The 14,675-nt window shown below is 47.4% G+C and overlaps 1 protein-coding gene across 3 annotated transcripts in view; it reads left to right on the top strand.

The window, feature by feature from the left end:
* Window positions 1-534: 534 nt before the first annotated feature.
* Window positions 535-14,675, top strand: part of CD63 (CD63 molecule) — a 29,883-nt gene continuing 15,742 nt past the window's right edge. The window contains exons 1-2 of one of the 3 annotated variants that reach the window (XM_048491871.1): window positions 535-657; window positions 1,742-1,823. In XM_048491871.1, the coding sequence (XP_048347828.1) occupies window positions 1,758-1,823 (66 nt within the window). In that variant the 5' untranslated portion in view covers window positions 535-657; window positions 1,742-1,757. Of the gene's footprint in view, window positions 658-796; window positions 819-1,195; window positions 1,243-1,741; window positions 1,824-14,675 lie in introns of those variants that run through there. The other 2 variants (XM_048491873.1, XM_048491872.1) reach the window with 2 other exon arrangements.

Below are 14,675 nucleotides of genomic sequence, written 5' to 3' on the forward strand. Positions count from 1 at the left end.
GGAGGTTAAGAGCTCGTGTATCTAATCTGGAGGAACCCGGTTTGATTCCAGGCTCTGCCTCCTGAGCTGTGGAGGCTTATCTGGGGAATTCAGATTAGCCTGCACACTCCCACACACGCCAGCTGGGTGACCTTGGGCTAGTCACAGCTTCTTGGAGCTCTCTCAGCCCCACCCACCTCACAAGGTGTTTGTTGTGAGGGGGGAAGGGCAAGGAGATTGTAAGCCCCTTTGAGTCTCCTACAGGAGAGAAAGGGGGGATATAAATCCAAACTCTTCTTCTTCTTCTTCTTCATCTCACAGCAAACACCAACTTTTTAGATTCAGAAGCTTTCAGACCGATATGCCGGATTCTAGAGAAGTTCCAGGGAAGGGAAAGCGTCACAGTCCCTATAACTGGTAACCCCCCCACCCCCTTCCTGCTGACTCATTGCAACTTAAGAGTAAATCCCGTCATCTCTCCCCCCCTTTCCTTTCCATCCCATCACATGATAAGCAGCTGGGCTCTTTCCTGCAGTTACGCAGCCGGGGCGGGGAGTAACGCGAGGGGAGAGGGGGGGGGGGCGGTCAGCAAAGGCGAAGCAAAAGTGTAAGGAGGAAGAGCAGCAATTCGGTTGCAACCGGGGGTGGACTCGTTGCGGATTGGGGGTGGGCTGTGAGGTAAGAGCGCCTCCGTGTCGGGGGTGGGGGGTGAGTTTAGTCAGATCGAAGGAGCTGCGGGGGTGGGGGTTGTTGTAGAACTTTCTGGCTCCTTTTTGGCTTCTCTCCCCCGGTTTGGAAGTGCAAGAAGTGGTCGGAGCGGTGCAAAGTCCAGGAGCTGGGTGTGTCTGGGAAGGGAATAAGTTTCTTAAGGTGGGGGGGGGGGGAGCCTCCCCTCCCCAACTTATTTTCTTTCCCCCTCCCCCGCCTTTCCAGGAATGCAGAACTGTTTTTTCGCAGCGGTGGCAGTTCCTAGTTTCTCTTTTTGGAGCCTCCATTGCAATAAAAAACCAGGTTGTTGGCACAGGACGCCCCCCTCCCCTTTCGAAGATGGGGTGTGTGTGTGTGGTTTCCTTTCACTAACAACCATATTGTTTCCTATAAGGAGTCTTGTAGGAGTGAGGTATCTCCCTTGGTGTAAAAACCATGTTCCTGACACAAGACACCCACCCCCTCCTTTACAAGGTGGGGTGTGGGTGGTTTCCTTGCCCTAACAACCATCTTGCTTTTCCTTACTCAGATCAGGAGTCTTGTAGAGCCTTTGAGGTGTTGACTCGTTTTTATTTTCAGCCAAAGGGTTTGGCCAAGTGGGGTTTGGCCCTTTTGTCAGAGGGGGTCCCCGTCAAGGAGTCATGTTTGAGGTTATGAAGGGTGGGGGGAGTAGTAAAGACCTCACGGTCTGAGGGCCAGGGTGGCAAAGTGGTGGGAGGGGGACGGAAACTTTCCGCGGACCGGATTTGGGAGAGCTGGACTTTGTGGTGGAGGGTAGGTGTAGTTTAGGTAGTATGTTGAAAGCGGCTGGAAAGCAGAGGTCTAGTATCCCTAATGGCAGCTGGGTGTAGTAGCACTGTTTTCTCTTCCTTTGAGGAAGTTCCGCCCACGATTTACTAGAATCACACCCCCCCTTGAGGGCCTAAATGCTTTGATATTGTTTCTTCCACGCGTCTTTTCTTTCTATCCTGTGTTAATACTGCCTCTGTTTTCCTAGTTCTCTTTTTCCCTTAACGGTTTGCGGTCTGATGGTTCTCCATTGCTTTTCTTACAGGAACTAAGCTTCAAAAATGGGTGTCGAAGGCGGCATGAAATGTGTCAGATTCTTGGTTTTCTTCTTCAATTTTATATTTTGGGTAAGTTATGGGCCTTGCCTCTGCTAGTGTGTGTGTGGGTGTGGGTGTGGGGTGTTTGTGTTTTTCCCGAAGGAATTCTACACTGTGTTTGTGCAAGAGGAAGTATATAACTTAATACTACAAATTACTTGGTGCAGAACACAGTTAACAAGTCACTGTGCCTTAAGGCTTTAAGTCCTGGTTGCTGCTGAGGGAAAACCAGTTATTTCTGTCATGTAACTGGCTTCTAATATATTTGGCTTTTCTTGGGTTGCCTCATATTTTGGAGATGGGCTATCTTGTCAGGGCTAACTAGCTTCTTTATAGGTAGTCCAGTTTTTTGGACTTTCAATAGTACCCTGTTTCCCCTAATATAAGACATCCCCAGAAAATAAGACGTAGTAGAGGTTTTGCTGAAGTGTGAAATATAAGGCATCTCGCGAAAGTAAGACACAGCAAAGTTTTTGTTTGGAAGCATGCCCGACGGACAGAACACAGAAAAATAAGACATCCTCTGAAAATAAGACATAGCGCATCTTTGGGAGCAAAAATTAATATAAGACACTGTCTTATATTCGGGGAAACACGGTAAGGGCAGAAACTGGGGCATATTTTTATCTATGTTCTTTAATATGTTTGGAGCTGTAATGGTTTTCCGCACTGGACACTGGGACATTGGTTTTGAGGGTGCTGATGCTGTTGTAGGAGATCTTCATTTCTAAGGTTGTCAACTGGCATGGAGAAAAATATCATTCCTCTTTAATAACATTTAAGAGCCATCGAGTCACAACTAACTTATTGCAATCCCTTGTGGAGTTTTCAAGGCAAGGAATGAGCAGACGTGGCTTGCTGATGCCTTCCTTGGTGGTCTCTCATTCAAGGACTAACCATAGTTGGCCCAGGTTGGCTTTCAAAATTTGACAAACTCAGTTTAGTCTGAGCTATTCATGCTTCACAGAGGTTTAATAGCATGCAGTCTCATTTGTTCTTTTCTGCACATTATGCACAAGGACAGGGAGTTTTTCTGCAAGCCTACCTGTTTCCTTCACAGAGCTACATTTTTTTTAATGATAACTGAAGTTACATTCTGCCGGAAATGAGATAGAACAGTTTAAAAAGAAGTACTAAATTGTAAATCACCGCAATATATAAAAATAGATCTTGGCGTCCATGACAGTTTATTAGTTCACCAGCTGGCTAAACAAATACAGCCACATTATTCCCAGAAAGACCTAAAAGCCTCATGAATTAAGCTGATGTGCTTGTAGAGGCAAGAGAAAGTTTGGAACTGCTGAACTTCAGCCGCCACCGCAGCCCTCTCCCATCAGTTGAGTGGAGAGTCTGAAAGTCATGTTGTCTAGATCAGCCAGATGCCTGTATTTTGAATTTTCAGAGGATTCTCTAGCCCCGTGGTGGCGAACCTTTGGCACTCCAGATGTTATGGACTACAATTCCCATCAGCCCCTGCCAACATGGCCAATTGACCGTGCTGGCAGGGGCTGATGGGAATTGTAGTTCATAACATCTGGAGTGCCAAAGGTTCGCCACCACTGCTCTAGCCTTTTGTGTCCTTGTCATTAGGATTATTAGTTGTTGCTGTTGTTTAGACATTTATACCTCACTTTTCTCCCCAATGAGAACCCAAGTGACTCCCACCTTTCTCTGCCACCCACTTTTATTTATTTGCATTTATTCCCCGCCCTTTACTGTGGTATCAGGGTGGGTTACAATAAAAAACAATACAAAATCCAACAGTGGTGAAATCATAATGAAACACCATTCTGAAAACCCTAAAACAGTCTAAAATCTCACCCACCCACCCTACCCGCAAAAAGGAAGGGGTGTATGGAAACCTTGGTGCCCCTCTTCAGCGTGGGGAGTCTATCAAACACCTGGGTGAAGCAGATGGTCTTCACCAGGTATCGAAACTCCAAGAGAATAGACGCCAGGCAAACCTCTGCAGGAAGGGCATTCCATAGCATAGAGGCCACTGTAGAGAAAGCCTTCTGGGCCACCCCCACCCCCTTCATCTTCAACAGTCAGGTGGGCCTCCATCTCTAATCTCAATGTTCAACAGGCAGGAATATATGGGCAGGTGTGCTCTCACAGGTACCCAGGACTTTTCATTAGTTGGCCTCTGTTCAGTCCCTTGTAGGTCAGCAACACTGTGATGATAGTAATTGAATCTACAGTTGTGGGAAATGAGAAAAGAGTACAAACCATGTAACAGTTCCGGGGCTTTCTTGGTTTGGGTGAGGAAGCCGCTGAGCCAGCGAGGTGTAGTAGTTAAGAGCGGTGGACTCTAATCTGGAGAACCGGGTTTGGTTCCTCTTTCCTCTGTGTGAATGGCGGAAGCCAGGTTTGTTTCCCCACTCTTCCACCCGAAACCTGCTGAGTGATCTTGGGACTGGTCGCAGTTCTCTCAGAACTCTAAGCCCATAAGGAGGCAGGCAATGGCAAACCACCGCTGAACGTCTCTTGTCCTGTAAAACCTATGGCAGTGGTGGCGAACCTTTGGCACTCCAGATGTTATGGACTACAATTCCCATCAACCCCTGCCAATTGGCCATGCTGGCTGGGGCTGATGGGAATTGTAGTCCATAACATCTGGAGTGCCAAAGGTTCGCCACCACGGCCCTATGGGATAGCCACAAGTCAGTTGTGACTTGACAGCACTTTCTACCACCAAAGAGGCTGCCAAACTCAGCCAGTGAAAGAGTTCTCAGTTTCTGGTGGTGGTGGGTTTTCCAGGCTGTGTGGCCGTGGTCTGGTAGATCCTGTTCCTAATGTTTTGCTGCATCTGTGCCTGGCGTCTTCAGAGGTGTATCACAGAGAGAAGTGTGTTCCTCACTGTGTCTTCGACGGTTGTCAATTTCCTTTTTCAGTCCAGTCTTTTCACTTTCTGTAGCCGTCAGGTTAAAAACTTGTCCTGGCAGAGCACCATGTGTGATTTAAACATGGCTTCTGACTAGTCTCGGTTCGCCTGTCTGTGGGTGGGCTGAGTCCCACTTCCAGTGCTCAAATGACACAGATGAGTTTCGTTAGCACCAAATTTGAACGTCCAGAACCTAATGTTTTTGTTAATCACGTTATGGAATCAGATTCTGTCTTCGTTTGTTAACAACTCTGCCCGAGGCACACCCTTGTAACGTTGTAAAAGGACAAATGCTGTGCTGTTACTTAACAGCAGGATCAAACTTAGCTCTCTGTGTCTGACAGCAGTCAACTGATGCTTGTTTGGTGAGGAATCATGTGTTGCAAAGAGTTGTGTGCCAGAAGAGGAATTCTATGCAGAGAGGGACAAGCTGACTTAAGTGTGTCGGAACATACAAAGGACACCAGAGGAGCTGCTCAACGTGGCAGAAAGTGTCAGCTTTCCTGCTGTGTAGTTCCTTTCCTGTTTCATTAACGACTTTGAAATGGCAGCTGTGAGAACGGAAGTAACTCCGGCTGTGAATGTGTGAGATATACCAGAAATTGATGTGAAGGGGGTAGAAAGTTTAAGCCTTATCTGGCCACTAGCTTTATTTGATGGACATTCTGAAGCCCTGCTGGCAGGCGCTGATGGGAATTGTAGTCCATGAACATCTGTAGAGCCGCAGGTTGCAGACCCCTGTTCTAGGCAGAGATGGGATAGCAATTGAGGACTAGGATTTCTGGATTTATGACCTCCAGAGGGATCAGATAATATAGAAGAAGAAGAGTTTGGATTTATATCCCCCCTTTCTCTCCTGCAGGAGACTCAAAGGGGCTTACAATCTCATTGCCCTTCCCCCCTCACAACAAACACCCTGTGAGGTAGGTGGGGCTGAGAGATCTCCAAGAAGCTGTGACTAACCCAAGGTCACCCAGCTGGCATGTGTGGGAGTGTACAGGCTAATCTGAATTCCCCAGATAAGCCTCCACAACTCAAGTGGCAGAGCGGGGAATCAAACCTGGTTCCTCCAGATTAGATACATGAGCTCTTAACCTCCTACGCCACTGCTGCGTGTTTCCCCCAAAATAAGACAAGGTCTTACCTTAATTTTTGCTCCAAAAATATTCCTTACTGCTTATTTTCAGGGGATGTCTTATATTTTGTGCCCCATCGTTCAGATGTATTTTTCCGGGGAATCTGTAACTAGGGCTTATTTTTGTAGTAGGGCTTATATTTCGAGCATTCTCCAAACATCGCGAAGAATAATGCTAGGTCTTATTTTTGGGGAAAGAGGGTGGGTGTATATATTTAATTACTTAGATTTATATTTTATTTATTTTATATATTTATTTATATATCCTATTTGATATGCCGCCCCACCCCCAGAGGCCTCTGGGCGGTGCACGATCCATAATAAAACATCATAAAACCTTATGAAAACATCATAAGAATTAAAACACAAAGCTAACAGCGGAAACATCTCAGACTATCCGGGGGTGCCCCATCCTATTCTTATATATGTCGCTCTCCCACATGCGCTCAGAGTGGCTCATAAGAAGGTAACAACATGGTTACGTAAATACATACAACAGATAAAAATAACTCTAAAATGCACATTGATTGAAACAGCAAACAACTCATTAATAAACTAACAGGCGACCGGCAAACTACACCTCCTGCTCCTAATCGTTTGGAGAGCCTGGGTTGAAATACAAACAGGTGGCTGGTCAAAAGATGAAGGGGTAGCCTCCACCGAAAGCCTAATGGAAAAGAATGGTTTTACCTCCTCTCATTTCATTCATGCTGTGGAGACAAAGCACAAGGGCTCCCTTAACAACAGAAGGAAATTTATGACTGGCTTGCTTCTCGGAAGCAAAACTTGCACTGTAAAATGCTCCCCCCACCCTGCTTTCTGTAAATCCGATACTTCTTATTCTTTAAAAAAAAAAAAACCATGCTTTGGGGTTTCTGGGTAAATGGAGGACTCAGCTTGCAACTCTTCTAAAAAAAAGGGGATTTAGGAGCCACAGGTGATGGATTCAACGTTTGCACCTGTATCTTGTCATTTTGCTTTGCCAAGTTTGAAGCCTTTTTTGGACTGAGATGCTTTGCTCCAGTGGAAGAGGCTGCCAAATTGGAAGACGTTTCCTTGCGCTGGAGGAACATTTCCAGTTTGGCTGAGCACAGTGGTAAGATACCAACCCCAAAGCCCGTGTTTGTGCAATAAACAGTGCATTTCTGTGTTCACCCCAGAACATAGGCCAAAGTATTCCCTGTCTGGACTCTGTTGTTGCCATTGTTTCTCTGCTAGCTGCAGTTGAACTACCGGTAGATGGTTGGGAAGATGAACTCTGATGTGGGGTTAGATCCAAGTACGTACCAACAAGATGAGTTTTTGAGAGTCCGCTTGTCAGAGTCAAAATGTGCACTGTGAAAATCTTTTTGACCTCTAAGGTACTACTGGACTTGTTATCTAGTTGTTCTGCTGCTGACCAGCACAATTACCCTCAAACAATCAGTGTGGGGACTGGAGTTTGCAACAGAGAGGGGGGAACTAGGGTGTTGTGGGTTTTCCAGGTTGTATGGCCGTGTTCCAGTAGCATTTTCTCATGACGTTTTCGCCTTCATCTGTGGCTGGCATCTTCTCTGAACATGGCCATACAACCTGGAAAACCCACAACACCCTAGTGATACTGGCCATGAAAGCCTTCGACAATACAGAGAGGGGAACCTTTGCTAAAGCACAGAAGAGGTGGGATTGAAGACCCATGCTAATGGGACTTGTGTGTTATAGTGACACTGTCTCTTCTTCTGCTGGTCTCCGACGCACGTTCTTGCTCTTAACAGATCCATGGCACCCCTTCCCCCTCAATAAGACTTCAGTATTGAATAATTCCCAAATGCTTGCCTTTCATGGCATCAGATGCTATTTGCTCAGCCAACCACGAAGAAGGCGAGTCAACTATATGTTTGTCTTTCCCGTTAATTTGATCAAGATGGCAAATATACCTGGGTGGAAGAACCCTGGGGCTCCTCCAGTAAGATATGGATAAGGGAGGGAGTATATCATGTGACTTGTTTTTTTGGGGGGGGGGTGAGATTTGTTGTTGAGTCACAGCTGACTTAATGGTGACTCCTGGTGGGGTTTTCCAAGGCAGTAGATGTGTGCCGTTGCCTTCCTCTGTGTCATGCCCTTGGTATTCCTTGGAGGTCTCCCATCTAAATCCTTGCCAGGGCTGATTGAGGGAGAGAGTGGCTGAAGGTCACCCAGCAAGTTTTCAAGGTCACCCAGCAAGTTTCAACACGTAACCAGTTCCTCACTCTGGCTCTCCTATAGGAGTTCAGTAAATCCAGGAATCTTAGCCCTCAGCTTCCAAAGTGAATCTAGAACCTTTGGCACTCCAGATGTTATGGACTACAATTTCCATCAGCCCCTGCCAGCACAGTCAATTGGCCATGCTGGCAGGGGCCGATGGGAATTGTAGTCCATAACATCTGGAGTGCCAAAGGTTCGCCACCACTGAAGAAGCTTTGTTTTCATTCTGCTGAATTCAAAAGTTTGACATGATATGTCAAGGTCTGCATGCATGTTTGGTTTGCAAAAAAACTATCAATTTTATGAATGCCCTCTTTGGGCGTATCACTGTTGAGTTCTTAGATACCAACACCTCTGTTTTATTTTGGTTTTTTTTAACACACACAGTGCAGTGGGTTGGGTCCAGTGAACTGTGAACAGAAAAGAGTTCGAGGAATAGATAATTTCTCCTTGCTTTGTGGCTTTCTGCAGTTGGTCCCTGCCCCCCTACAGCTGCGGCCACCATTTTGTAGGTTCCATGCGGGCACAACTGTAGAACATCAAAAGTGTTGCTGATAGCCACCTGGAGCACTATAAATGCTCTTCTTGATGAACCTGGCACCTATATATGATTCTATAATCCTAAAAGAGAGTTGGAAGGCAAACCCAAGGACCCCAGCAGAGCATTCCTCCACACACAAAAAGGTCCAGGAAGGTGTGGCATATTAATTCACCCACCTGTCATCTTTTTGAGGGAAAAGTTATAACTGAAGACATTGTGGGAGAAGAAGAGGAGGAGTTTGGATTTATATCTCCCCTTTCTCTCCTGTAGGAGACTCAAAGGGGCTGACAATCTCCTTGCCCTTCCCCCCTCACAACAAACACTCTGTGAGGTGGGTGGGGCTGAGAGCTCAGAAGAACTGTGACTAGCCCAAGGTCACCCAGCTGGCATGTGTGGGAGTGCACAAGCTAATCTGGTTCATCAGGTAAGCCTCCACAGCTCAAGCGGCAGAGCGGGGAATCAAACCCGGTTCCTCCAGATTAGAATGCACCTGCTCTTAACCACTACGCCACTGCTGCTCCTTGGTTGATTATCCCCACCCCACCCCCCCGCCGGACTGCAACCTATACATACAGTAGCCTGCTGTGCTCCTTGGGTGTCTTGATCAGCTTGGGGGGGGATGCTTTGGGAGGAGAAGGTATTGATTCCATAAATGCTTTCAATTCCATACAGTTCATTGGATCTAACCATGTAATGCTTCCCTCTAGAGAGCCAATGTGGTGTAGTGGTTAAGAGCAGGTGCACTCTAATCTGTAGACCCGGGTTTGATTCCCTGCTCTGCCACTTGAGCTGTGGAGGCTTATCTGGTGAACTTGATTAGCTTGTGTACTCCCAACACATGCCAGCTGGGTGACCTTGGGCTAGTCACAGTTCTTTGGAGCTCTCTCAGCCCCACCTATCTCACAGTGTGGTTGTTGTGAGGGGGGGAAGGGAAAGGCGTTTGTAAGCCCCTTTGAGTCTCCTTACAGGAGAGGAAGGGGGGATGTAAATCCAGCTCTTCTCCTCCTCCTCCTGATAAAGAGCAGAATTTTAAAAGGATTTTGGTATTTCCTGGGTTCTCTGTTACTTGCCCTTGAGCTGAAACAATTCAGTAAATGGGATTCAGCCCTTCATACTTTTGAACTCCAGTTCAACATGTGGAAGTCTACATTTGAAAATCTAGACTTCAAATGTTTGAATCTATACAAAAAAAGTAAATCTCTCCCCCACCACTAACAGTGCAATTCAAAGGGGAGTTAGTCCAGTTTAAACTCATTTATCTCAGTGAGTGTAGACTGGAGTAACTCTACTTAGGGTTATGTTGTAAGCCAGGGTGTCCAACTCTGGCACTTCAGATGTTCATGGACTACAATTCCCATCAGCCCCAATTGGCCAGCAGAGGCTGATAGAAATTGTAGTCCATGAACATCTGAAGCGCCAGAGTTGGACACCCCTGTTGTAAGCCTTTCTTCCAAGAACATAGCTTAAGGACCCTGCTGTTTGCAGCTGAGTGCTTATTGTGATGGTTGTGTGAAACAAGTGGGAAAAACCTGAGGTTCTTGCTTCTGCCACCTAAGCAGAGATGAACTGTAGCTATAAAACATCCATGTCAGTGAAGAAAACATGACACTTTTGTAAGTTTCCTGTATGGGGTCATTTTAAAGTTACTTTTCCTGTTACTTCCCTTATAATCTTGTGTCTGATGTAATATGATCAAAGTGCTGCTGCTGAACGGTAGCTCCCTCCCACCGCAGGGAAAGGTCTGCAGGTTTTTCCACAAATGAGTCTGGTGTGTGTTGTGTATAAGTGTGTATAACTGGCTTAACTTTGGCTGTCTGTAAGTTATCATTCGTTTATTTTGGATCTTTTCGGCATTTGTATTGTCTACTCCTAACTGCCCACCTACTGCTGAGCTTCCCTTCCCTTCTCCACTTCCTGGGCTTTGTGGAAAATATGGACGGTTTCCCAGAAAACACAATGCAGCAATGGGGCCTTTTCTTGGGAGGGGAAAAGCAAGTTGATAGAGCAGTATAAGCTAATTCTTGCAGCAGCCAGATGTTACGTGCCTGCAGTGGGAACGGGGTTGTTAAGGAACAGAGGTTCTTGGTAGTGTCCAGGTGGTGGTGTGGGTGGGTTTGAAAGTAAGCAATTCTTGCTTTTATGGGTGGCTTCTACTTCAGAGGCTCCTTCCAGATTGTGGCACTTGTAACACTGTCCCTGCATCAGGGGCGTGCCTGCCAGAGGGACAGGGGGTATCTCCTGTCCCCAGGCACCATCCAGCAGGTCATGTGGGGGGCATAAAATCGCCCCCACACATTAAAGCCTGCTGTGGGTCCGCCGGGCGCCCTGCAAATTGAGGAGCGCCCACTGGGCCCATGGCAGCCTGCTGCCGGGCCGTCCCCCACCTCCAATAGAGATGGGGGCCAACCTTCCACAGGCCCACTGGGCGCTTTTCAACCCGAGGGGCACCCTGCAGGCCTGCGGCAGGCTGCCCCCCCCCACCTGTATAGGAAGTCTGCCTCCAATAAGAGGTAAGGTGTGGGGGGCGCCCGGAATAGTGTTGCCCCCAGGCGCCATCCCTCCCCCATACGCCTCTGCCCTGCAGCATCTCCCCTGGTATGGTAATCATCTGGCCTCCCGTGGGCACAAGGGGGGGAGGGGAGTAGTCAGACGCCATCCACATTTTAAAATGGGTTCTGTTTTTATATAATTGATATTTAAATTATGTTTTAATGTTTGTTTTAACCTGTTGTGAACCGCCCTGAGCCCTCAGGGGGAGGGCAGTATATAAAACTAATAAATAAATAAAAAAATAATAAAATAACGCCCCACACACTGAAGTTGGAAGTTAAGCCCATTAAATGGAGACTCAAGGCGGCAGCCCTTGTTGATTTGGGTAACTATTGCTTCCAGTCAAGCAACTGGCTGCTGTATAACATACTTCTTCTTTTCCTTCTTCTCTTTGACAAAAGACAACGGTGGCTATTAAATCAGAATCTTACACTCCTCTCACTCTATTGCTGCCTTGCAAAACACGACGTCTCTCTCTGAAATCAGATGCTCAGCTCCTTGTTCATGGCACTGGGGCAACAAAGAAGGGAATAATGGGGCATGTGGCATAATCTCACGGAGCTGACCACGTTAAGGGCAGTTTTATCTTCTCAGAATGACAGTGACTCTCCACGGAGATTCCATGTCATGTGTCGCCTGATTCTTTTAACTGGAACTGTGGAGGATAGAATTGGAGCCCTTCTGCATGCTACGCTCAGTAGGCGTGGGCACCAGTATTTTCTATCAGTACATTTTGGGCTCAGGTTTTAAAACCTGGGATTTTTCAGTAAAGCCAAATAAAGCCCAAACCCATTGGCTTTATTCAACTTTTTACCATTTCTTTTTTAGGCTTTTAAACCCCCCAGAAATTCAGTTCTCCCCACCAGGGCTTCTCAAGTCCATGGGGACTTAAGAAACCATAGCAGGAAGAATTGCAACTGAACTTGGGCTGAACCTAGCACAGCATTCAGCCCCCCACCTTCAAAAGTGTCCTCACTGCCAAATAGCTTGGGTTCCCCCCCCCCCAGTAAATTAAAACTCCCCCAAAACTGACATACCTTATATACTCGCATATAAGTCTACTTTTTCTGCACATTTTTTGTGCTGAAAAAGCCCCCCCTCGACTTATACACGAGTGAGGATCTCACTTAATTCTTGTGTGGTGTTCCCCCTCTCCCGTCTTCGCTCTCCTCTGCCTTCTTCTTTGCCTTCCCTCTTTCAGTCACTTTGTCTGCCTCCTTCTCTGCTTCGCTCGCCTCTGCCTTCTTCTCTGCCTCCCCCTTTCAGTCGCTTTCACTGTCTCTGCTTTGCTCTCCTCTGCCGCCTTCTCTGCCTCCCCCTTTCAGTCGCTTTCTCTGTCTCTGCTTTGCTCTCCTCTGCCGCCTTCTCTGCCTCCCCCTTTCAGCCGCTTTCTCTGTCTCTGCTTTGCTCTCCTCTGCCGCCTTCTCTGCCTCCCCCTTTCAGTCGCTTTCTCTGTCTCTGCTTTGCTCTCCTCTGCCGCCTTCTCTGCCTCCCCCTTTCAGCCGCTTTCTCAGCCTCTGCTTCGCTCTTCTCTGACTTCCCCCTTTCAGCCGCTTTCCTTCTCTGCTCCGCTTTCCTTTGCCTTCTTTTCTGCCTCCCCTTTCAGCCTCTTTCTCTGCTTCGCTCTCCTTTGCCCTCTTCTCTGCCTCCACCCCTTTCAGCCCGCTTTCTCAGCCCCTCCTTCTCTGCTTCACTCTTCTCTGCCTTCCCCCTTTCAGCCGCTTTCTCGGCCTCCTTCTCTGCTTTGCTCTCCTCTGCCTTCTTCTCTGCCTCCCCCCCTTCTGCCGCTTTCTCTGCCTCTGCCTTCTTTCTCTCGGTGGCGGCCGGTCCCTGTATCTCAGCGGGTGACAGCCAGTTGACCTGGGTGAGCTGGACAAGCTGCAGGATGGAGATGTCGGTGGCAGAGACCTTGGGATTGGTGAGATGAGGGGTCAGTGGCAGAGACCCCCAAATAGCTTACCTCGGACCGTTATCTATTTTTATTTTTGAAATTTACCAGTAGATGCTGCATTTCTCACCCTAGGCTTATGCTCTAGTCAATAAGTTTTCCCAGTTTTTTGTGGTAAAATTAGGTGCCTCGACTTATATTCGGGTCGACTTATACACGAGTATATATGGTAGTTTTTTTCAGGGGTTTGGGTTTGTCAGATCACCACCCCTAATGCTAGGCAGATGCTATACTACTGAGCCATGCCCCCTCCCTCTTGGCTCCAGCCTTCTAATGGTGGTTCTTTGCTTGTTCCCGGGAAACCGCTCATGTGTACTTCAGAGGAATTTAGTTCTAATAGAAGTTGATTACTCAAGGCACAGGTGATTCAACAAGTTACAACATTAAGCAAAGTTAACAGTCCTTTTCTACATGCTGTTTTCTGCCCCACCTGGCATATCTGTGGCATCCACCTGGCCTAGTTGGGCCAACGAGGTATCCATTATTAGGCATTTGTTTGGGTAAGGGTGGCAGTGATCTCTCTTTCTCTGCTCTCCGTCACTGCGTGCCATCTAGAAATGGGCTGGTCCTCTTTGCTTTGAGTGCCTCCACCCTGCCAAGATAGGGCAAAGTAAATACTGACTCCAGGAAATACACAGACTATTTGGGAACTGGGTGGTGAATCAAGCTGGAGAGGGAAGAAGCTTCATGTTTCAGAGATCTCTGGTGGAAGAGCAGAAACGCTTCTTGTGTAGTCTGCAACTTCCAGCCTGAGCTGGATTGTTGCTTATGATCCTGAATTTTCTACCGTGTTTCCCCGAATATAAGACAGTGTCTTATATTATTTTTTGCTCCCAAAGATGCGCTATGTCTTATTTTCAGGGGATGTCTTATTTTTCTGTGTTCTGTTCGTTGGGCATGCTTCCAAACAAAAACTTTGCTATGTCTTACTTTCGGGGGATGCCTTATATTTCACACTTCAGCAAAACCTCTACTATGTCTTATTTTTCGGGGATGTCTTATATTAGGGGAAACAGGGTAGTACCACTTCTGGAAAAGGGCTGTCTCGCTCCTTGTCTGGTAAAACTTTTGCCGAGTGTGCACGTATTAACAGCTGCCTCTCAAGAGCGTTCAGTCCCCGTTCCGTAACTCTCTCTGGTAACAGTGCTGCATTAAGCTAAACGAAGTCAGTGGATTTGGAGTGGAGCAACTCTGCATAAAATTGTCTGGTCTGCCTCAGGTGCATGCAACTTGAATCTAGTACAGACCTGGGCATTATACGGCCCGGGGCCCACATCCGGCCCGCTGGATGACCCTGACTGGCCCTTATGACAGACTTGGCCCTGGCCTAAGAGGACCTAAGCTTTAGAACAGCGCTGCTCACGCTAACCCTCCCTCTTCACCTCTCACCTTGCCACTGCATACTGGAAAGGGCCTCTGAGAAAGGCCATGCCCTCACCAGCACAGTGGCTTCTGGAAACGTTCCCTCCTTTGAAAGTTTCTCCCCGCATGAAGCCGGTTGCCTTGGCTTGCCTTCTTCTGTGGGGCTTTCAAAAGCGCCAGTCGATGAAAAAAGTAGGTCAAGGGACTTAAGGTTTCCCCACTTGCTTGATTGTGACAGT

The sequence above is a fragment of the Sphaerodactylus townsendi genome, linkage group LG03 (genome assembly GCF_021028975.2).
Source record: "Sphaerodactylus townsendi isolate TG3544 linkage group LG03, MPM_Stown_v2.3, whole genome shotgun sequence".
Classification (NCBI taxonomy): Eukaryota; Metazoa; Chordata; class Lepidosauria; order Squamata; family Sphaerodactylidae; genus Sphaerodactylus; species Sphaerodactylus townsendi.